Here is a 25522-nt window from a genome sequence, read left to right as displayed (position 1 = left end):
TTATGTTATTCCAATGCGCAGAGCCTATTGAGAATATAGGAACTACACTACATGGCGCCCAACGTTTGGTAAGGCAATAATCTAACGCAAGATACTAGAGTATCTCAGTCGTGCTTTTCACATAGTCCCCTTTCTCCCGTAAAAACTCCAATAGACGTCTGGAGTGGGTGAAAGGTTAATATCCGCCGAAACTTAGTAGGATGAGAATCCTATGTATTAGTTTACGGTATAGTCAACGTTGAAGGATTCAGTGTTCCAAAATATTGTGCACCTGATCTGCAACAAAGAAATTTCTGTCAGTAAAAATGATGGAAAGTGAAGAAGAAAGAGACAGAGAGGCTTTAGCAGATCAACTCTTAGTAGAGGACACAGTCCTCCAAAATGCCGACCCTGATGCAAAACTCATCCCGGTCAATATAAGAAAAGCCATAACTATAAAACTTATAGAAAATGGGGTATCACCAAGAGGTGGTACAGTTGTATTTGTGGTAGGGGCACATGAGTATCGGCAGACAGAGGTATTCTATTCCTGGATAACTTTTCCAGCAGCACATACTGTGACACGTGAGTACCACTACTATAAAGTAGCGGAATCTCCAGAGGAATACTCTCCTTTCAAGGAAATTGAAATTCCGCTAACATACCAAGAGCACCTGCTCTTATTAAATGGCGCCCTAAAACATCAAAATCACATTACCAGGCTCGGTCCACTAGGTAGACCAGGAACCACGTGGCCGGTTCTAGCCAGCTACACACCACACCCAGACATTGAAACAATGTCAAGCGAAGAACTCTTAGTTAAAATAAAAGAATTAACAAAAGCATATAGAGATTTAGTTCAAATCACACTTGACAGTACAAACTACTGATTAGAACAACTAATTGAAAATCCTGAAAAAACCTTTATTAAAAACAATCTCAATTCTCAAAAGAAGAAATTGGAGGGTAATAAACAAACTACTCCAAGAGAAAACCAATTTCAGCCCAGGGAAGGTCTACCCAACGGAGAAATAAGTCTCCAGGAGGAGGGGAAAAGTCTCCCCAAAGGGAGCCCTCTGAAAAAAGATATAACCTTAGAGATAGGGATAAATTAAGAAAACCTGACAGATATCAAGATATTGATACACGTCCCTCTCGATCTTTTCAGGCTTCCTCACAGAAATCGGAAAGAAGAGGATGGTCAGAACACAAGGAAGAGCACGTCAAGTCCAAAGACAAAGATCCTGCTCATCAAAGTAAAAAATCACAATTTCCCAGAAAGAAGGTAGCAAGTATTAAAATTAAACATGCCGAGAATCCTGAGGACACAACTGAAAAACGGAGAGTGGGCCCAGACAATGCTAGACAGCGCAGCAGAAGTGCCCATAGCTCGCAAGATCCTGATGAATCTTCTGGAGACAGTGGACACGAATGAATACATTCAGGTGGAAACTGCAGACAAGCGAGTTAGCGTGCCCCATAAACTATATGAAATAACATTACGTATAGAGGGAGATAAAACTAGGAAAATAAAAGGCCTCTTTTAGGAGAATCTTTCTAAAGGCTATGACATCCTGTTAGCTGAAAAAGACTGATCACCAGAGTTTGTCAAGGAGTGCCCTCATGGCGAAGAAATGATTATGCCTGCCTTCTCAAATCATATCCCGATTCATAAAAAATACACATTTGCAAGAAAATGGGCAGTGGTCCAAGCTCCTGCTTTATATTAAAATCATGTAGGATGGGATGAGGATTCTCCTCACCACAAAATCCAGTTGAAAAATCAACCTACTGCACAAAGACAGTACCCAGTTAAACAAGAAGCTAAAAAGCAAGTCAGGGAGATCTTAGATCAACTTGAATATCAAGGGCTGATTGAAACATGCACCTTACAAATGAACAATCCTTTTTTTCCTGTCTCCAAGCCAGATGATTCATATCGTCTAGTTTTGGATTACAGACATTTAAACTCATGCTGTAAAACTTTTGCAGTCCAAAACTCTCACAGTGCAGCACTAATGAATAACATTGTGCGCAAAAAATATAAAACGACATTAGACATCTCTAATGGATTCTTCTGTCAAAACATTGCACCTGAAAGCAGGTATTTGACCACTTTCTCAATAATCGGGTCGCAAAAATAATTTTGCCGACTCCCACAGGGATTCAAGAATAGCCCAGGAATATTCTCAGCAAGGGTAACAGAATTACTACAAATGTATGATGATGAGGCATTATCCTATGTCGATGACATCTATCTTACAGACGATGACCTGGAGACTCACTTGAAAAGAGTGAACACCATAATACTTGGGTTCGCATCCGAAGGTTACAAATTCAACTTTAAAAAGTCAAGGATAGCCCATCTAACTGTCCTATTTTTAGGATATGAATTATCAAGTGAAGGCAAAAGCCTAGCAGACAATTTCTTAGAGAAATGTGCAGTACTCCAAGCACCTAAAAGGCTGAAGAACTTACAATCAATACTAGGCTTCCTGAATTTCGGAAGAACATACATTCTAAATTATGCAGAGAGGGTTAAACCTCTCTACGAATTAATAAAACCTGATTTCAAACCAAATAATTGGACTCAAAAACACACAGAAATTTTGAGATCATTACAGACAGACAAGTTAACTAAAACAAAACTGCAAACACGCGCAAACAAACGCAATCTGGTAATCCGAGTCATCCCAGAAAGATGCGGATTCACATACCTGACCTCTAATGAGGGAGAAACTACCTATAGCTTCACATTTGTACACGCAGGCTGAAATGAAATTCAGTTCTACAGAAAAAATTCTGACAGCAATTCAAACTGCTGTAGCAAGAGAAAGAGCCCTAGCCCAAGGCAAGAGGATAACTGTTTATACATCAGAATCAGCCATTGAGGCATTGAGAAGCCCACGCAATCTACATGCAGTGGCATTAGATCCGAAATGGATACAATGGGAAAATTCTCTTGCTGCAGAAGACGTGAAACACTATTTTGATCTGAATATGAAAAAGCTAGAAAATCTGGAATACGAATATCCTCTGCCGACCGAAATCCTGCCTCTAGAACAATACACCTGTGTTATCTACACAGACAGATTTGCACAACATTTTGTTGTAGAAAAGCAAATTTACAACAACACGTACGCGATTGTTAAAGGTCGTTGGAGCTTAGGTACATTTAGACCAATGGTCACTAAAACAGAATCATTCAGAAACTGTACAGCTCAGCGAGCTGAAATAAGATCCCTAAAGATGGCGCTTGAAAATGCTGATCGCAAATTCCCCACACTAATAGTGTGCGATTCTCATTACTGCATCCAATCTTACAATAAGAACCTGCAGACTTGGATTCAAAACAGTTACAAAGATGACACAGGTGCCACAATAAAGCATAAAAACTTTGGGAACAAGTAGTTCTTTTACAGAAAGAACTACAAAAGACTCACGTGATACATACACTGAGTCATCCACGTGATGACGTTCACGTTGCAGGGAAATCATTCGCTGATAGAGCCACAGCGGCGGCTGGTCAACCGGCTTCCGTAGCCACTAAAAAGCGTTCAGAAAAACAAATAGATGGAGAAACCATACTGGCAGTAAAAGCCTCATTAAAAGGCGACTATGCGGCATTACCTCTTAACTATCCACTCAATAATACATACATAATTGATGCAAACTCCGTTCCGTTTGCTCGAATCCCTGGAGTGGGGGATAGAGTAATTCCAAACACGAACCGGAGAATCTTCTTGATACAAGAAGCACACATGGGATTGGTTCTGAGGCACCAAGAGATCCTGAAATCTCTGATAGAATTACAATCAGAATACTGGTGGCCTGGAATGAGCGTAAAAATTTATAATTTTGCAATAAATTGTGAGGACTGCAACAGAGATTGCAGTTGTGAACCGGACCAAGCACCAGCCCAGACACCACTATTAGACAGCATCAGGCTATCTATGCGCAGACGTCCGACCGGACAAATGCGGTCCCATAATTATTAAGACTAGATTCACTAAAGATGTGGCCCCAGCGCTCGGCTGCCGCCAGAACTGTTATAAAAGATTTGCGAGTCTTTATCGGCACATACGAAATTGGCATGCTACATTCTGATCAGGGTCCGGTGTTTAGCTATCGAGCTTACAAGGAGCCCATGATCAGCATGGGCATTGCATTGCGGTACTCTTCTCCCTTCCATCCTGAGGGAAATGCGGTTGTGGGAAGAAAAAAACATGACATAAAGCAATCTATAACGGAGAGGGTATTAGGTTCGGGTGATGGGTGGGTCAAACATCTAACAAGTGTCCAACGTAGTCTTAACAATCTGCCATGAAATTCTCTAAAAGGTTCACTCCATGCGAACTATTGTTCGGCACTAGAATGAGAATTCAGGACTTAGATAGTCATACTTCAGTGGTAGAAGAAAAAACCTTTGATATCAAAGATCGTTTGGCTGTTTTACAGGACTTAAATGAAACAAGAAAAAGTCTAAGTAACATAAAGCTAAGCCAACAACCACTTAAGAACCACCTGTCCCAGCAAGACCTGTCTGAAATCCAAAGATTGGGGATCTGGTCAGAGAAAAGATCGCGGTGAAGAAGGAATTTGGGCCTTCTTACAGAAAAGCAGTACCTGTATTAGCTGTCAGCGGAACAAGATCAGTAGTTCTACCGCCACTTGCTGGTAAAAAGGAGAACAGAGTTGTTTCCTTCAACCTGGTGAAACCATAATCATGTGGCCAATAATTAGTAGTAGGCCCAGTGGACTCCCAAGAAATAGCAGAAGACCAAAACTGGCTACAATTCAAGAGGTTCAAACTGAAAGACTAATCACTTTCGATAAACCATCAGTGAATAAAAAAGAACTATGCAACAAAGCCATGGAACTTCTGCCTCTTGAAACCCAATTTGCAACAGCTCAAGAAACACCAGTCTACAACGATGTAGCCTCGGACTATACAAATGTAACAAAAGAAAATGCAAAGATCAATGGAAATCCGGAAGCAATCCCACCAATTGACAGAACTGCATCTGGCTACTTTATCAACTTTGATGACTTTTCCGATGATCCGAGGGAACATGGAGACAAGCCAGCAACAAAAACCTTCAAAATGAAAATTAAAGAACTTTTTCATCAACTCAAAGAAACATATCTGATTTCCCCTTGGATTGAACTATGGATTGTGTTAGGTGTACTTATCCTTCTACTTTGGCTAATCCTAGTTTTAATTTTGGGTAAATTTATTGATGGAAAATACAGTACAATGGACACAGCAAGTCAGAACCTCAACTTGGTCCTGAAACCACACAAATCCTCTCACATAGAGAAAAGAGAACTGTCTTCAGTGAACATCACAGCAAAGCCTATACCTGGTGGTATAGCATGGGACAGAACTGACTATGAAATCTATGGCCCGGTAGAGCTCTTGAAGTATCCACATCAATTCAAGATTTCATTAAGTGACTTTGTGACACCAAGTTCTTTCTCTGATGATTGGGACTTTGAAAATATTAATAATATGATGTCAGATTTAGAAATGGCAGCAAAATTTACAGAACATGATTATTTACAGGGCTCATCGAATTATGAAGAGATATACTGTTATAACCACTATGGTCATCATTATCTGCATAAGTCTGCGAATCCTAGAAATGGATTTACTTATAATCAGTGGGAACATTGTCCAACACCACAAATAGGCAGTTCAAAAACGTTTTATGAAAAATTCCCATACTTTTCAGGGTTTAATCACACTGATCCAGAAATTTTTTATTTCAAGATGTTAAATAAGACAGGAATGAAAACCATGCTGACAAATACTAGATTGATTTATTCTGAAAATGTTTATGACAAAATGTCAACATTTGGTTTTGAGTTTTGGAAAAACAACATTGAAACAAAAACCATCTGGGGAACAAAAGAATGGCAGGTACAAGGTCTAGAAGCATTATTCAGAGCCTGCATGATCCCAGAACAAATAATATTCCTGAATGATACAATTCAGCAAACATCCTGTCTTGGCTTAGCTAAGATAAAAGATTTAAACAACCCGTCTATACCGAAACCTATGTCTGATAGAAATACCACTACAGGTGAGGGGTTAGACGTGTCCTATATTTTAACCCCTTCGCTGCTCATGACGAGCTCAGGCACGGTTGAGCTGTGCTTATGACGAGCTGAGCTCGTCATGAATAATGGGATTCATGGAATGTTAGCACAGGAGGGGAAAACCATTAGCAGCCAAGGTGTTAAAACAAAACAGAACAAATCCTGATTGGAAAAAATGGTTGATCTGGCCCATAGACACAAATTACTGTCAAAATAGATTCCTGAACAAAATACAGGGGTTCAAACAGAACAGGCCAGACCCTAGATATTCCCAGAGACAACATCCAGGGATAGTAACAACATATAGTGTAGGAAAACTATGCCTTGAGTGGCTACAGAAATCCACACTTCCCGAAATAAAGCAACACTTAACTTTACTTAAAGAAGGTGCTGACTTACGAGATTTCATAATGGGACCTCGCAAACAGGGTCAAAAACGTTTCATATACGCCGGTATATACGCAGCTTAAAATGAAGCTTGGAAATTGAAACAAATTGAAACTGCAGAAAAAATACGGGTAATTGACCGTATCAATTTGGAGAAATCATTTTCTGTAGTAGACAATGGGTTAACGACTCTGTCCTCCAGAATCTATTCACTGGACAGCATCGTATCATCTGCTATTGATATAATAGAGTAGGACATGCTAATGTTACAACATGGCCAGTCCTAATTACGTTCGATTGTACAGCTAGGCTGGACGTTGCAAAACCTGTGTTCAGGCTATGTGCCATGGCGTTTAATCAACACAACGTCATTGTTTTCTATCTTTAACCTTACTGATAAACAAATCAGTTTGGCACAAAATGGAGCAGACTATACGATACTGAGCATTGAAAAACTTGAGAGATTACCATTGACAATGTCAGAAAGAACTGTCATTGAATGGATAATACATGGTACCATTACAATCCCGATTACGACTTTTCAGTTTCAATACTGTCAAAAATATATACCAGTAGGCCTGTATGAAAGGTTGGGTAAAGGATACATCAAATCGACCTGGAATTTACCTTATACACACAAATGTTACAGTGAAGGAAAAAAATAGTTATTTCTTAGTGGCAATGATTCTAAAAAATCACTAAGCAGTACACTCCTGTGCCATGGTATTAACTTGCATGAGGCCTGTGAAGGTTCTTCGAACAACCTTTCATGTCATCTTCAGGGCACCCCTACTACACATATAGAGCCATTTTTCAGACAGCTTTCCAACGGTAGCTACGTTTTAATAAGCGATCACAGCTGCTGTGGCATGGAGCCAGGAAAGGCCTATCTCGTAACTGTGACGGCCAGGGTCATTTGCTGTATGCAAGTATTGTATCCAAACAGCAATCCAGACATGAAGGCGGCAATATGGCCTTATGTGATTATCTCTTCTATTCGAATTGATACTTTAAGCAGAATGAAGTCTATTCTTTTACAAACAACTATGCCTTTAACCTCGTCCAAAGAGACATATGACCAGCAAGTTGCAAGGACAGCGGCAGAGATACATACCCTATTATCGACAAATTATCCGGTGCATTTCGTAGAAATGTTAAGTCAAATCTTAAACATGTCAGATACCAGTGGCATCGCACATGTATTTAAGACAATTTTTTCGGGACTGCTAACACCCTTCAAAGCAGTTCTTGGTATCTTCCCGAATTTTGTGCATTCGCTCTTCGGTGGCCTGCCTCTTGTTTTGGGACTCGTAGCAGGTATTTTATTTTTGTTCCTTCTGCTCCGATATGGCAAGCCAAAACACACAAACCTCTGGCAACGATGGAAGAAACGATCCTAGCAATACGATATCGAGACCGTATCACTAAGGTCCTCGGATTGGCCGGGCTAAGAGATCTGAATAATACCTGGTTTCTTTCATTCAGACCAATTTGGCAGAATTGCATCTTACCTGTGCTTCGTTGTCTGCTATGCGGAGAAGAATGCGTGTTGGACATCTGTCTTACACTACCATCAGCAGTACCAATGGATATCGACGCTTTGCTTTGTCCTGTAACGACTCATGCAACGTGTTGTCCCCAGCGGCTACCTATTCTGATGGCGGCATTCGTTGAGACTTCACCATTACGATTAAGTGGCGGTGAGGTACGAGATGAAAGCGGCACCACACAGGTACAACCTTCTGTGAACATTGCTGATCCGGACATCGATGATGGCAATGCATCGCACATATGCAATATTTCCACCTTTTCGGAGTAGGCCCAACTTTCACCTACTGTTGTAGATGAATTTTTTACCGGCCTATCAGAAGTAATGTTCTTCCCTAACAACGAGAATAATATTTGAAAAAACAAGCTCACAGTGTTCCCTGAACTCTGAATTTGGCCTTCAGTGTTTGATAAACAGAACTCCAAAAAGACAGTGACACTAATTTTTTCTCCCTTCCTGAGAACGAAATTATTTTCCCCCAATTTCCAAAATATTTACCATTTTTTGGCACATGGTACTCTGCTTAAAGTAGAACTATTCTTAGAGAACAGAAGTTCTATTTTTAGAAACTCTAGAGACAATATTTTGAATCAGCCTCTAGCATATGTACAATGTTATTTAACTTTGTGATGGAATGATCTCAACCCTTTTTTCTGTATTCAGAGCCATTTCATAAATGTAATTTTGCAATTCATTCGGCCTATATTTATATTTGCATTTCCTGAATGATAACTCTGCTTGAAAGCGTACAGTATAATACTCATTTCGTGTATCTATACCATTTCAAATGCATTTAATTGTATTTTGGGGTGGGTTGGAAAACACATGCATACCTATATGTTTACATATTGCTTAGTATTTAGTAATGATGGACATTATACGTTGAGTGTGTGTTGTGAATGTATCTAGGACTCTAATTAAATATTCCTTCAAGCGGTTATGATAAATCATGTCCTAATGAAGACGTACGAATCTTGCCCATATTCAGTAATAGCCCACGCAGCCCAAATACGGCAAGGCTACTTCCTTAGATTCCTAGAGAGCACAACGAGTTCTTTCGACACACCAAACCTTCAGCAATCTGGGAATTCCCCATGTCTTTGTTTTGATTTGTCATTGAACTCCTGCAAGCATTAAAGGAACAGTCGGTTCTTAGTGACATCTTTTATTGACGTCTTATGCCCAACCTTACGTCAAACACGGCACCTTCCAGGTATAAATATACCAACACTTGCCTTAAGCAAACACACGGTGGTGTGGAGCAGAGCGGCTATCTACTTATCCGAAGCCCAGCTGATGCGAGAGCCGAAGGAAGCGCCACTCCCCTTTGACACACTGGAGAAGCTGCCTTTTCTCACGCCGAGAAATCCAGCTCCGGTGATTTCCAGTCACCCTTGCGGGTTACTGGGAGATCTGTGGTAAATATAATTTACCGTATACTATTTTTCCGTATAATGACAAGTAAAAGAATAGCTCAATCAAATGAGAGGCAGAGTCCGGGGTGTCTGAGTCTTAAGGGCTTTAATTCAGAATGGCTCGAGCCATGGAAATCAATTCCATCAATACAAGGGTTCGGGGGTATATGCAATGATGGCAAAAAGATGTCAACGATTTATTAACAGTACATGACATATATAGTATAACGGTGCAATAGCAATGAATACAGTAGGCGTGACATGTGAATGTGCGTAGCAAAAAGGCGTGTACAAAGGCGTGCACGAAGGTGGGTGCTGGAAACGTCACAGAAAAGTGTCATAAGTGGGTGGTTACATAGAAAATTCTGCAGAGTCAGCTAAGACCTGTCACCTGGGTGCGCGCGCAGCTGGTATGACGCGTGATTGACGTGTATCTGGAGAAAGCTAAGGGTCTGACTTTTAGCACTAGTAGAAGAGACAGACGTCTGGCATGTCAGATCGACCTGTTCCTATAACATGTCTGATATCTGGTATTTGGGGTAGGTGTAATCTGAAGTAAAAGGTCTCTCGGGCAGAGGCTATTCTATACTGGATGCATATGTGTTTAAGTGCAATGCGCGGGCCATGGGCCTTCCATGGTAACGGGAGCTATGAATTTCATGAGGGAGACAGGGAGGCTTGGCCCTTTGCTCTGCAGCCGGGGAGCTGTTTACCTATTTCACTAGACAGGAATGTGTTTTCGAGGAGGCTGAGCTGGCTATACTGATAACTTGAAGGCAAAATACTGCTTGGCAGGCAGGCCAGGCCGAGCCAGGCACCGCTTCGCTTGGCAGGAAGTAAGGCAGAGGTCAGGGATGCATCTTCACGTTACAGCTTTCGGAGACAGAGACAGAGACAGAAAGTGGTTCAATGGCAGAAATCAGGGCCTGGTTCTGCAGAGCCAGGAAAACGGGAAAGTGCACCATGTAAAGACGTTGGCAAGGCATAGTTAGGAACGGAATTATCAATCCATTCATGGTGGATCTGATAGAGGACATGTTAACGTTGGACGCAAATGTATTTGCGTCTTCAGATTCGGTTGCGGAGGGAAGTTACATGCACTTTAAACTCGTACATGGAGACGAAGGGGTACACGTTAGGGGACATACTTGACCATAAAAATTTCAATTACCTCAGATCGAGTCCTGAAAAACGAGATACAAGACCTCCTTCATTCTATAACCAAGGTACGGAGCTGATTCAAACCTTAGAGAGAATTTTTGATTCAGATTCTTGGCGAAAAACCCAACTTAACTTAAAACTGCAACTTACGTACTCCTTCCCACGTATTAGGCTTAGGTCAGGTACACCGGGGTAGGCGTATCTTAGAAGCACCAGTTGAGTTTGTTAGTCAATGTTTTTATGTATGTAAATATTTTATCCGTTTTAAAGTATCTTATGGCTAAGAAACCATATCAATGCTTTTACAGTATTATTTTATAATACTCCTTTTACTGTACGCACTTTACTTCATGATAAGTATTGCAATTGTGGCAATTCATTTCTCTTGCATGAGAAAGAAGACTGCTCAATAAAATAACACCTTTTATTGAAAATGCCCGTCTGTCTATTTCTGTGCACCCTGGTGAAATTAAGCATGCACGATTGACTAAATGTGATATCTGTCTATTGTTTTCACACGACTCTGGAGATACACTCCTTATTCTGGGGGAGCAAAGTTGTCATGTTATATGGTTGTCAAAAGCTAATCCCTTCTTGTCTAAATCAGGGAAGTTAACCCCTCCCTATTCATTCGAGAAAGATTCTAGTGACCTCTGAGCTAGCTGGCAATACTAATTAAGTCTAACATAGTCAGTAGAGACCTAGATGACCTCAGTCCTACGTCTACACTGCTGTTTATGTTATTCCAATGTGCAGAGCCTATTGGGAATATAGGAACTGCACTACACTACACTAGGTCTCTGCGCACACACTAGATGAGCATGATGCCAAGGCCAAACTAAAAGTAAAAGTACTAGTTTCATTTCTTGAGCCTACGGCCATCGCAGAGAGTTTCGCGGCGTATTATGAGGAGCTATAAGCACCACAGGAATGCCTGGCACTTCATTAATGATCTTCCCCCGCGGTCGGTCTCGGACAAGGTATGGGAGGAATTAGATAGGCCCCTGTCCGATGACGAATTGGGCGCAGCTCTGGGAGAGCTGAATCCCGGAAAGGCTCCGGGGCCCAGCGGTTTTCCCTGCAAATTTTGCAGGCTTTTTTTTGTGCAGCTGGGCCCACACCTCCGCCCGGTTGTGGAGGAGGCGTGTGAGGATGGTGTGCTCCCCCCGGATTGGCGGCACGCAGAGGTTGTGGTCTTCTTAAAACCGGCTAGACCCCCCCCCCCCCCCGAGAGCCACGCTTCCTACCGCCCTATCTCCCTACTCAATACTGAGGACAAGGTCCTGGCTAAGTACACAACAACAATGGTTTGGCTTAGGCGCAGTAAGGCTACGCCAGCTTTATGATCAACAAAACAGATGCCAATACTGCTCAACTACGTATACCTTATTCTGAGATGAGCAACCAACCTCTCATCTCTAAAGACCACTCGTACAGTCCAGAATTTAATCTAAAAAATGATTCTTTATTTTAATTTTGAATGAATTCTTTTATGATCAAAAACTTTTAGTGTTTGACCAATTTCTTTAAGTCAAAACACCTTCATTTTATATAGGACAATGGGGGACAGCTCCAAATATTAAAAACTGTGTGTAGATATATTTACAAGAAAAGTGAAGACAAAGTGTAAGTGCCAAAGAAACAACATCTATCTATCGAATCCCAATTCACACATCAATTTCATACAACATTTCATACAGCATACATCCAAGAAGAAAAATGTGAAAGAAAAGAGAAGAGAATGTGTAAAATTCGAATCACCCTATACTATTTTTTATTTCTAGGGGAAACACAAGAAATAACAGGATTGTTTGACTTATTTCTTATTCAAACACTGTATAACCCATTAAGTCATCATACATTTTTTCAAATAATCAATTTTCAAATGATTGGCCTAAACGAAAACCAGAAAGAAGGTTGACGCGTTTCGAATCCCTAAGAGTAGTGGGATTCTCCTCAGGACCATATATAAAATCAATCTGATAAACTTCTGGTGTCTTGTCCGTGGACAAATGTTGTAGAAAAAGAGGACACTTGGCCCTGCCCTCTCCCCTGGAGCCGAGGGTCGAAAGAAAGGGCGATTTCCAATTTAGTGAATGTCCCTCTGCTCAGCACATCTCTTGAGATGGGTGTTATTTATACTCTGAAAGGGGGGGAGGAGTAACTCACAGACTCGGCCTTTCACCCGTGCAATGTTAGTAAACATTCCGTAATAGGGGTGGTTATTTTCGGTGCCTGGGAACAGCAGGAGTGCGAAATGAGAATCTTCTTTTTTTGTACCAAGATGAAGTATTGTGAACCCTTATTAACATTCCATAAAGGCTGGCCCCACGCTCTCCGGGTCTGGGGCTTTGCTTTGCGCGGAGCCTGGCAGCATATCCTGGGCCGTGCGCTCCAGGTGTGAGAATGGGCAGAGTGTGCCCACCCTGGAGGCGAGTCTTGGCCTCTGCCCTAGAGAGGCCAGAGCCCGCGTGATGCTCGGGTGCACTGCTCACGAGAAACTGCGAGGGCAAACGTGGCTCCATGTTTCCAGGCAAGGCAAAACACAGAAAACTCAGAATTTCATCGGAAACGGACCGGAAGGAAAGTTATGACACCCGAGCCCATCCGTAGATATCTTAAGAAAATGTGCTTCAAAAATAGAGTGCAAACGTATTTTTGTTTCTGTATTTCCTATAAGGAGTTAGACCTTTCATTGTAAATTATAGTTTGAGGCATTTCTCTCAGAATTTGCAAAAGCTTACTGGACATTGGGATAGGAGCCCATTTCTGTTGGCTGTTCACTCACTAAATTGTTGTCCTTCACAAGATGTACAGACAGATTTTGAACCTGTTTCTATCAGAAAGATATTTTATGTTCGAATCATTATTATTAAGCCACACATTACATAAACTACAGGCAAAATATCCATTGATTAACACACAACCTGCAATGGCAGTCTCAAAGTAAATGCAAAACATTTTAGGTTTCCAATTCTTTAATAAGATGTGCGACATGTCGCGGCCATAAAGTATTTTTAGGTCTCGCCTGTCGATGCGCATGCGCATCGAGCTTGCGAGACTATGGGGGCTTATCCACTCTTTACCCAACTTGCAAGGAATCGTGGCGATTCCTTGCAGTGCCCGTGACTTTTAAGCTCAATGCGCATGCGCATTGAGCTTAAAAGCGCGTGCACATCAGTTCCCTCAGCCGCACTCCAGGCCCCCGCTCCGCCCCCTCCCCTGCCCGCCGTGTCGCATTTCTCCTCCCCCCTCCCCTTATCTGCCTTCCCTCCGTCTGTTCCCTCTCCCCGCTCCGCCCCCTCCCCTGCCCGCCGTGTCGCATTTCTCCTCCCCCCTCCCCAGATTATAATATGTATGCAAAGATTGATCAAATCCTAAGGAGCTCTGCCGCCTACGTTAAAATACCTTCGAGACCACGCTACGTCACTTGGTGCAGAGACCCCCACTGTTCATCTACTGGTCTATCACCAGGCAGCAGACCTTTTTAGACAGCTGCCTTCTTTACGTTCGAGTGAACGAAGACCCAGTGCAGCCTGTCGAATACCAAACGTACGAGTCACGACCCAGCCTCCTATAATCAGGCAGCTTTGCATGACACGTTCCGTGAATTAAGTTCCCTGAATCCGTTTCGAAATACAACAGGCCACACGTTTCCCGTGTTGTGACTGATTTATGAACAACGTCCACTTAAAGGGCATTCACCCTTGACCGTTCCAAGATGGCCAACGCATTTACAGCGTCGGCTGACGTAGTGTTCCGTTGAACTGCTAGGGAGCTTACCCTGCGAGTCCACCTTCTCTGTTCACGGGCGTCTGTTTTGGTTTTTCTTTCCGTGAGTTCCTCTGCGGGTAGTGGTTGAGTCTCCGACGTGTGGCTGAAAGCCTTTCAGTCCCGTGCGATGGCCGTGACGGTGTGGGTGAGGGAACCGTTCACCGGAAAAGTTGACCGTCGTACTGTCTGCGATGGGACACCGGTTCGTGATCTACTGCTTCCCAGGGACAAGGTGAGGGAGCTCTCGACCTAATAGGAACACTATGGCGTCATAAACATGCGCACGTCATATGGAGTGGCTGACTCCTTGAGTATACCGCCAACCTTGGTGTCGTCACAGGTTTATGACGTATTGTGGATATCTCATTGCTGATTACAATTCTCTAAAGTTACTTATTAACATCTGTTTATCCTTTTGGCAAGCTCCGCTCATTATGTTTTTAGTGGTGAAACGGTATTTTTTCTTGCAGATGACATTGGCTCGCCAGTGAATGGATGAAAAGACATTTATAGAGCGTTGGCTACAGGAAACAAAAATGCTAAAGATTTACAAAAAAAAACCCATGAACAATTCTAAAAGCACTAACTCTAATGATGCGAGACCTATTGCATTTCCAATGCTTGTTGCTTTGTAGCACCTCGAGTACTGTACTCCAAGGCGCCCAGTTTGACGAGCGCGGGCACGTGAGGGTGGGTACCTATATATAAATATTGATGGCATGCCCATGTAGAAGGGGGCACTCGAGCCTTATGCGGGGCTCAAGCTGTAGGAAAAGGGAATTAATTAAACCCACAATCAAGAGTGTTTCTATGGAGGAATGCTTACATTAATATACACACATAGCTTCATGTTGTTAAATAACTAAAAAAACGAAGATATCTGTGTTTGTTGTAGGAAAAATGGCCAAATAAAGTTATTTTTAATTGCCGCTTAATTTCCATATTTGTGCAGCTAAATTTCCATTTTTGTGCCGCTAAATTTGCTAATCCATGCCGCTATATCCTGGGGGGTCTGATTGACTGCTTGGAAGAACGGCATGGACTTCTGTATGGGACTTGAGCAACCTGTGTTCGTGGCCAGGGGGTGCTCTAATAAAGCACTTTAAGATCTGGAAGAGGTGGGCGGACTACCGTGGTCTGGACTTAGACCCGCCGCCGGAGAGGGCCGCCTTCCCAACGATTTGACAGATAGTTCATTGGTTGTGAGAATAGAGTGTCTCGATGGACTTGGCAAGCTTTATTAAGTTTTTCTACTGTGAATAAGTGGCAGCATCAGCACAAACGGGGGGGGGGAGTTGTTCGTTTATCTAAAAAAAGTCTAAGATGTTATTGCCGACCTATTAATGTGTGCAGCAGTCTCCAGTTCCCGGAGCTTTGCAATATATGTGAATCATGACAAATAAAATCTGTTTTAAAAAAAAAAACATTCTGCATGCGCATATTGCATCTGGGATGCACGGGGGCTAGAAGGAACAGCTGCAAAATGAACCATAGTTGCTTGGATAATCCAAAGAATCTGAATGCTTCTGCAGACAGTGCCCGCCATGGACTTTCCCTTCTAGGCCAAACCTTCAGTGGTTTACAACAGGAGGTGAGAACCAGGGCAGGGTGTGTAGCAGCCACTGCAGGCAGAGTATGCTCCATCCGAAACACATGAAGCACCCAACCAAAAAGAACAAGCATTGGCATAGCCAATGGGTCTCGCCTTTGGGACCTTATGGGTTTTTGGCCATGCATCAGTTGATGTTAATGCACCAAGGATATTGTGCTGCATAGCTGGATACTTGTAGGGTCCCAAAGGCAAGACCTATTGGCTATGCCAATGCTTGTTTTGTGATATATTTGTGACAAGTTAAATTACTATAGCTTGCTCCAGAACAACCTGAGGGTATCACAGTACACATGCATCTTTTTTTTGTGTCATAATTTTGACGAGTACAGGTCACCTTAAATATAAACAAATATTATCATGGGCAATAGGTTTGTGAGATTTTTTGGGCAAATATATGCATTAAGGCATTACAACGTTACATGTAATAAAAGTCAAAATTGTGCCATGTAAAATGTTTTTACCTTGTTTGAAATGTAACAATTTGTAAAAAAAATAAAAAATACTAGTTTCATAAGCAGTTGTGCACTCACGGCAGGTGTACATTCCCTTCCTAACACCTACTCTGCAAACTCTTCTTTACACAGACATTCAAATGGAGCGGATCAGAGCACTGACCATGCAGGACTAGAATACAGCAACATAGTTTGTGTAGGACTGTTGGACAGACACCAATGAGCCCAGAAAAGGAGGCCAGGTTGTTCCTCATTTGGAAGCAACAAGATCTGACCAGACTTACCACAAAAGGGCTTCATTGGCTACTAAGTTAAATTAAAAATCTTATGTTTTATGCCAATCATGTTCAGGCACAAGAATCATGGCAACATGAATATGCTAGCAACACACTTGTTGCCATTGAGAAACTTTAAGTTAGCGAACGCATAGGCCATCTGCCAAAGAAACTGAAGCAGCACAAACAGTTTTGATGAACACTATGAATACAAGGGCAACAATATCAATAATTAATTAGCTCCCATCATGAAATCAGAATACTTCTGAAAACCAAAGTTTGCTAGCAAGCATGTGATTGAAAATCTAGATCGGACTACACTAACCAATGAAAGCATGATAAACTGTTTTCACCTGCTAGCTATCAAACTCATATTCCGCGTACTCACAACAAGTGTGTGCCCCATTTCCCTTTCAATTAACTATCCTTTCCTTAAAACCCAACACAACTCCCTACACAAACTAACCACAAATGATAAAGAACATCACCATTGTAACTTGCATGTGCACAAAGTGTGTATAACAAAGTCTTCTCAAGTATGCACAAGGCAACATATCTGATGTTGAAGTACAATCAGCAAATCAATAAATAAATAAAATGCACCAATTTATCACATCGTTAAGGTGTGTCTAGGTGACAAGACATTGTGTATAGAGTACTTCATAAGAGAGAGGAGACTTACCATACTGCCATAACTGAGCTGTGCACGGACATTGGCCCGAGCGTGGTCCATTTCACCTGACAAGGTGTGTAAAGGATCTGCAAGGTAATGTTAGAGTCCTCAGATTCATGACCAAGAAAATCTTCATAACAGGACATTCACTTTAAGAAGATTAATACTATAACACAAAAACTAATAAAACAAGATTTAAATGGGCACTAGGATGATTTGTGGGTGCTCATCTGAAAGTGGGATGAGAGCTTGTTAGGTAGACAGTAGAATGCTGGTGTATTATTTGGTGGTGTATTTTTTATTTTATGTTTTATTTCAGACTTCAGAAGTACCTCAAACTTACCTTCAAGCCTCCAGTGGAAGGCCTTGCAGAGAACCTTTTTTGATACAGGACCACTACGCACCTAATGTCAATAAATCTTTAGTGTTGTCAATCAAAAATCTATAAAAAATGTTGTACTTAGAACAGTATTATCTATATCAGATACATTGGAAACATTAGCACAGAAACCAGGATATGATGATCAATATGCCACTGGAACAGCACACTATATAGTATTTTTTTTTATAACGCACATATTCAGAATTTGAGATACAAAGTGATAAAATTATTTGCCCATAATCATGCAGGTCTTCGTTATGTGCTGAGGCCTGCACTTGAACTCAATTTGATGCAACAAAAATCATTAGATCTCTAGAACAAACCTTCTCAATCAGTTCTTTTATGGTTTGAAAGCTGTGACTGTAGTAATACTGGACATTAGCTAAAGTGTGAACCTGTTGGAGATCTGTAATGGATGATGATGGAGCGTCAGATCTCTGTGGAGCTCAGTGTTGCATGCAGACGGTCATGGAGATAGAGTGTAAGAGACATCAGTTGGCTACAGTCTGCAACCTACTGTGCCTTCATATACAAGATAATCTCTGTCCTCACTTCAGCAATGCAGATTTCAGAATAAGTGAAAATATAAGGTATGTAAAACACATATTAAATACAGAGATAGTTGGGTGAAAAAAGGTACAAAATGGATAGACAAAGGATTACATAGTGTTTAACGTAAAATACAAACATGTAAACAAGCATAGGCAATGCCAATAGGCCTTGCTTTTGAATGAAGCTGTCTTTTGAGTCACTGTTACTAATAGTATGATGGACTGACTAGTGGAGTGACACCACAACATTAAGTCGTGGTGTCACCCTGCCACACTTGAAAATATTCCCCCTATTACCGATTCGGTATTTACCGAATTGGTAATACCGAATGGTACCGATTCGGTAAAATTTACCGAATAATTACCTACATACTATTTACCTATTCTTAAATACCGAATCGGTAAAATTTGATATTTAGGAATCCGTAAATAGTATTTACCTACATCTGGCCCTAAGTATCCTAAAGGCCTCAACGGTGGAGAGAAATTAGCATCGCACCTGGGCATTTGATGTTCCTTGAATGTATGAATGAATAGCTAATGTGATGAAGTTCCTTATGAATTTGATTTTACTCTGGACTGAATTTAAAATGTTATGAAAATTAAAGGAATTTGATATTTAGCATGCCTAAATCATGAATTATGTATCAACAACAAATAATAGAGACTATAGCCGATCTACGGCGTGATATAAATTAGTTCAGAGGTCACATGATGGTTTCGCCGATACACGGCGGAACGAATATTAGACATCTATGTATGTTGAATGTGTGCTTAATAATTGAAATGAAATTCAGAACCAATGTAACATCTAAGTAAAGTACATTTTGATCTGCCGATATACGGCGTGAATAAGCAATAGAATCGGAACATTGGAGTTGAGTGATCTTCTGATAATCAAAATGAAATTGATGAATAACGTATCATATTAGCACACTGGCATGGATGTAAGAAGTTCTGACTTTGTTTTAATTTCAATATGAAATAATTGTTTCCTCTGAATGTTTCTACATTATAGTAGGTGAACAATGTTGTTGGAATTATAACATTGCACACTACAAAATGGCGCTGAGAGTAACAAAATGTATCTAGTCCCTTTTTGTTATTGATTGTGATACACTTTCGTAAATGGTTGGAAAATGGTGGCTTTCCGGTGTGTCGGTAACACCAAAGAAGACAGTTCGCCGAAACGAGTTTGTTTGGTCTGAATAAAAGATCCTGAGAAACGCCACCCGCGAGTGCTTACTTTCCTTAAACGTTTGGAATGAGAGCCAACATATTTTGTGGATCACAGCGCCACACATAAGCACCCGTCTGCGAGTGATTCAGATTTGGTGTGAAGGGAGCACTAATATATAGATATTTTTTGTGCTGAACTTGCCGAATTGCTTAAACTACTGTTGGTATTTTTAAATGTTTCTAGTTAAATGGTCTGAATTTTGAAAAGCCATGCATCCAACACTGGAAACTCTCTCAGATGTAAATATGTATATACTGGAATCTTTTCTATTATTTCTCTGATATTACTTGCTTCACGTATCATTTTAAATTTGCCATGTTATGTTCCTGCAAAAGAGTCTAAACTTACAATTTCTTCTGAAACTTGAATTAGTGACACTGATACTATCACGTTGAATGCTAAAGCTTTATATAATGATATTACAAAAACTGGTTTGTTGGCAAATTTATATACTAGATTACTAAGTGAATACGTTAATTCCATAAATGTTGGTAACTGCAGCGTATGTATGCAAATACCTTCATCAGCTGCTGAGGGCGTAACTAATCATACCTTGCCTCTAAACTTATAGAATTTCATGCAGTGTATTAACTAACTCATTCAATGATACGTGTCAATTACAGTATTATTACTCTAATGAAGATTGGATCTTTTCTGAATGTCTGGTGTTAAAACGCTTAAATCCAAATTATGAAGCTTCTAAAGCTAAACCAAAGGGCTATATATTTAGACCAACTGAAACTTTGGATATGGATTAAGCACTTAGAAATAACCTAACATGTAAATTAGAAAGAGCTGAGAAGAATTGTATAAACTTAGTTGAAGGTAGGCAAGATAATATAACTATCAATACTAATGCACTGCCTAAATTAACTCCTTGGAAACTACTGGAGGAAGAAAAGAAAATATTATAAGAGATGGCTTTGTTAGCTTCAGACTGGCAACATAAAGGTAAACTGTATATATAGAAAAAGATTGATTATTAACATGAATTTTGTAGGTTTTAGTGACTGTGAACATATTTTTTAAATTAGTAAGATACTTAGAGGGTGTTGATCCCTTCTTTCCAGGAGTGTATTTGTGGAAATAATACCTTTTATAGATTGCAGAGAGCTTGGTATGGAAGTTGTAATATGGGAATAGTTTTTCCAAAAATGTACCATGTAAAAGATTTGGAAAGAGAAAACCAATTTGAGAACAGGGGAATGAAGAGAGGTGCTAGTGCAAGCAAAATAGTAGGTGATATTTGTTTAGTTTTAATACCTTCAGCAGGAGTAGCATTAACCTGAAATAAAGTTAGGCAAGGAATTAGTTACTTACCTGTACACTATAGTTCTCCAGTATTATCTTTCATAGATTCACATGCTTGTATCTTCCCCGTCGTCATGGTGGGAGTCTCACGGTAACAGAATGACCAAGCAGTATCATAGAGAAGAAAAACTGCATAGAAAATCCCCATAGGGACTGTAGTATTTGGTAACCAGACCATTTCCTAATTTGGTCCAAATGTCAGCCAATCAGAATTGCTGCCCTGCCCTCACACTCCCCAGCAGAAGCTTCCTGCCTCAGATTTCCGTCCCCGAGTGAGAGACATGGATAAATACCGAGAAACAGGTTCTGCCTGAGAAACGGGGAGGCGGGCGGGCGCATGTGAATCTATGAAAGATAATACTGGAGAACTATAGTGTACAGGTAAGTAACTAATTCCTTCTCCAGTATTACATCTTTCATAGATTCACATGCTTGTATCAGAGTAGTAAGCAGTGCTCACAAAATTTGCAGCGTTTCCAGGACAGAACCCAGAAGGAAGCTCTGCAGCAACGCAATGATATAACAATACATATCAATATAATACCATATATGCAGATATATATATATATATATATATGTTCAAACATAAATCAAAGTACTGCATAGAAAGATAATAATACAATCAAATCATACCTTACTGAAATAGGCGTTTCAGAACAGCTTGTCCCACTGCCGTGTCCTCTTTCCACGCAGTGTCTAGACAGTAGTGTCTTGTAAATGAATGCACGCTCTTCCACGTTGCTGCTCTGCAGATGTCAGGCAGCGACACTCCTGCGAACAAGGCCATTGAAGTCGCCATCTTCCTTGTGGAATGTGCATTCACTCTAGAACAGAGCGGCTTTCCCGCTTTTTCATGACATTTCAGGATAGCTGACGATATCCATCTGGCAATACTCAGTCTTGACAGAGGAAGGCCTCTACTTTGGCCTTCAAATGCAATAAATAATTGTTTGGATTTGCGGAATGTCTTTGTCCGTTCAATGTAGAACTTCAGGCATCTAGAGATGTCTAAAGAGTGCAATGCTCTTTCTGCTTCCGATGAGGGATTGCTGAAAAAAGTAGGCAAAATAATAGGCTCATTGAGGTGAAAAGACGTAGGAACTTTGGGAATAAAAGTTGGATTTGTCCTTAATATAACCCTGTCCTGGCGAAATTGTAAGAAGGGCTCTTCCACCGAAAAGGCCTGAATTTCGCTAACCCTCCTTGCTGATGTTAGGGCAAGCAGTAGGGCTGTCTTCCATGATAGGAACTGTAAGTCTGTTTTGTGTATAGGCTCGAAAGGTGGCCTCATAAGTTGTGACAGGACTGTATTGAGGTGCCACGGCACTGGTGGGCGCCGAACGGGTGGAAAAGCTCTAAAAAGCTCTTTGATAAATTCCTTTATTATCCTGGAAGACCAGAGAGATGGTTCATTTGGCTTCCTCCTGAAGCGTGATATTGCTGCCAAGTGTACCTTCACCGAGGCATGCGACAGTCCTGCCTTAGATAGCGACAGCAGGTAAGATAGAATACCTTCGAGGTGTACTGTAAACGGATGTAAGTTTTGACTGTTGCACCAGTGGCAGAAACGGGTCCATTTTTCTGCATATGTCTTGTTTGTTGACATAGCTCTGGCTTGCGACAGAATATGCCTGCATTCCTGTGTAATGTTTAAGTCTTGGAATTCCTGCTCATGAGGTTCCATGCTGACAATTTTAGCGATTGCAGATCCGGATGCAGAATCTGACCGTCTTTCATGGAGATGAGGTTCTGGAATGTCGGAAGCTGGATCTTGCTGCCCTTCGACATCTGTAGTAGCTCTGAAAACCATGCCTGCCTCGGCCAGGCTGGTGCTATCAGTATGACATGACACGGTTCTAATCTCATTTTGCGAAGTACTCGCGGTATTAATGGAAACGGAGGGAACGCGTAGGCAAACCTTCCTGTCCAGTCCATGTGGAATACATTTCCCTTGGATCCTTGCTGATGGTACCTGGACGCAAACTGGACGCACTTTGAATTGTCTCTGGTTGCGAACAAGTCTAATGTGGGAGTGCCCCACCTTTGAAACAGGTTGTGAAGCTGAGTGTCGTGCAGTTCCCACTCGTGCGTCACGTTTGATGTGCGACTCAGTGCATCTGCCCGTATGTTGAGGATACCCTGTATATGTTGTACCTGAATTGAAATGCCGTGGTTTATCCGCCATTTCCAGATTCTTTGCGCCAACGTCGACAGCTGTTTGGATCTTGTTCCACCCTGTTTTAGCAGGTAAAACATAGTCGTGGTGCTGTCCGTTTGAATAAGTACCGACGAGTGTCGTATCCTGGGAAGGAAGGCTTGAAGCCCCAGAAACACCGCTTTGAGCTCTAACATGTTTATGTGAAGCTGTGCTTCCCAGTCTGACCAAAGGCCCTGAATCTCCAGCTCTTGAAGATGCGCACCCCATCCTGTTAACGAGGCGTCCGTTGTCATCACCTAATCGTGATCTTGAGGAACAAAGTTCAAGCCCTGATCCAAGTTCTTCTGAACCTTCCTCGATGACATGGCCACCTTCATACGGCTTGTGATGGTAATTCGATCCTCGAAGGTTCCTTTTGACTGAACCCACTGCTCGTCCAGTTGTTCCTGCAAAGGCCTCATTCGAAGACGGCAGTTTGGTACCAGCGGGATGCAGGATGATATCATCCCCAACATGGACTTGTACATTCTCACAGAAGTGGACCTTTTTGTCTGAAGTGACGCCGCTAGACCCATTATCTTTCTCATTCGGTCTTTGGAAGGATAGGCCTTCACTGCCTTGGTGCATATCCATGCCCCTAAGAATTGGATGCCCTGGGCCGGAGTCAGCGAGGATTTCTCCAAGTTGGTCCTTAGTCCCAAGCGTTGAAATAGCCGAATGCAGCACTGAAGAGATCTTGTTGCTTCTCTGAATGATGGACCTGTCACCAGCCAGTCGTCCAGATATGGATAAATGTAATGCCCTTGCAATCTTAAATGGGCCGCCACCGGGGCCATGCATTTGGTGAACACTCTCGGGGCCGATTTGAGGCCGAATGGAAGGACTTTGAATTGAAAGTGGCGACTCTCCACGATGAATCTTAAATATTTCCTGTGCTTCCGATGAATGGGAATATGGAAGTACGCATCCATGAGATCCAAAGACGCCATGTAGTCTTTTTTCTTTATCATTTGTAGGATCTCTTGTAATGAGAGCATTCTGAAGGGAATCTTCTTTATGTATTGATTCAGATCCCTCAAATCCAATACCTGTCTCCATTTCAGGGTTTGTTTCTTTTTGATGAGGAAGAAATGCGAATAGAAGCCTTTCCCTCTGAGATGTTGCGGCACTTCTTCTATGGCTCCCTTTTGCAGAAGCGAGTGGACTTCCTTCTGCATTTCCTGACGATGTTGGTTGAGCCTGAGTACCGGGGGATGATCTGGTGGCATTTCTACAAATTCCAGAGTATGACCCCTGCTTATGACATCTAGAACCCATTTGTCCGATGTTATGGACATCCAGTTGTTGAAGTATTGAGACAGATAGTGGTCGTTTTCCGGGATCTGCTGTGTGGGGAGCGCCGGTCTGAAATCATTGACGTCTGTTAGACTGTTGATTTTTCCCTCTGGTGTTTGGTTTGCCCCTAGACTGCTGCTGGTAAGAGGAGTTGGAGGGCCTGTACTGGGTGTTGGCATTGTATTGTCGATATCCCTGTTGGTTATAAGGCTGATATCTATTGGTCTGATAAGAGGATCTTTGATTGAATTGACCTCTTGCACCCCTTTTACGAAAGGACTGGAACCGTCCTTGTTGAAGGGACCCCAGCGCTCTAGCAGTATCCGTGTCAGATTTGATGCCTTGCAGCGCTTCGTCTATATGTTTCCCAAATAAATTTTCGCCATCAAAGGGCATATCCACAATTTTTGCCTGCACCTCCGGACGAAACGATGTTGCTTTAAGCCAGCCTTGCCTGCGAAGCGAAACTGCCCCAGCCATCTGTCTGAAGGCCATAGATGAAACATCCATGGCGATGTCAATTGATTCTGCAGCAGACCTTGCTCCGTCTTTAAGTATAGCCGCCGCTTCCTCCTTCCTATCTTCCGGTAGCGCAGATAGTATGGGTGCAAGATCTGACCACATTTGCCTGTTGAACGGCTAATAAGAGCCATAGCTTTGGCTGCCTTAATAGTAGAGGCTGCCATGACCGCAAATCTCTTTCCGGCACCATCCATTCTCCGTCCTTCCTTGTCTGGTGGCACCAAGGAAGTAGCCACCGGGTTTTTTGAATTTCTCTGCGCCGCCTGCGTCACAACTGACTCCGGTCTGGGGTGTCCTATAAGACAGGCTGCAGCAGACTCTGGCGCTCTGTACTTCTTTTCAATCCTTGGAACAGAAACCGCTATGGAAGCCGGTGTCTTTAAAATTTTCAGGCCCTCTTCCCAGACGTGAGGGATAATAGGTATTGAACAAACCGATTTTTTGGCATTGTCCTTGAAATCATACAAGAAACATTCCGTCTCTTGAACTTCCACATCTAAATTGAACCTCTTAGCCGTCTTCTCCATGATGTCATGGAACCCTCCAATGTCTTGAGGAGGGGAGGTAGATGGTATTGGGTTAGGTGACGGGGCCGATGGCAAAATGTATTCATTCCATTCCTGCCCCGAAGCATCATGAACAAT

At 41.8% G+C, this 25522-nt stretch overlaps 1 protein-coding gene across 2 annotated transcripts in view; it reads right to left on the bottom strand.

Moving 5' to 3' along the window:
- CFAP91 (cilia and flagella associated protein 91) overlaps positions 1-25522 on the bottom strand; it is a 431267-nt gene that overhangs the window by 379539 nt on the left and 26206 nt on the right. For both annotated transcript variants that reach the window (XM_086933540.1, XM_086933541.1), the window contains one exon: positions 17389-17465. In XM_086933540.1, the coding sequence (XP_086789666.1) occupies positions 17389-17465 (77 nt within the window). Of the gene's footprint in view, positions 1-17388; positions 17466-25522 lie in introns of those variants that run through there.

This window comes from Lissotriton vulgaris, chromosome 8 (assembly GCF_964263255.1).
Source record: "Lissotriton vulgaris chromosome 8, aLisVul1.2, whole genome shotgun sequence".
Lineage (NCBI taxonomy): Eukaryota > Metazoa > Chordata > Amphibia > Caudata > Salamandridae > Lissotriton > Lissotriton vulgaris.
The sequence above is the reverse complement of the archived record's forward strand: the minus strand, read 5'-3'. Positions and strand labels throughout refer to the sequence as shown.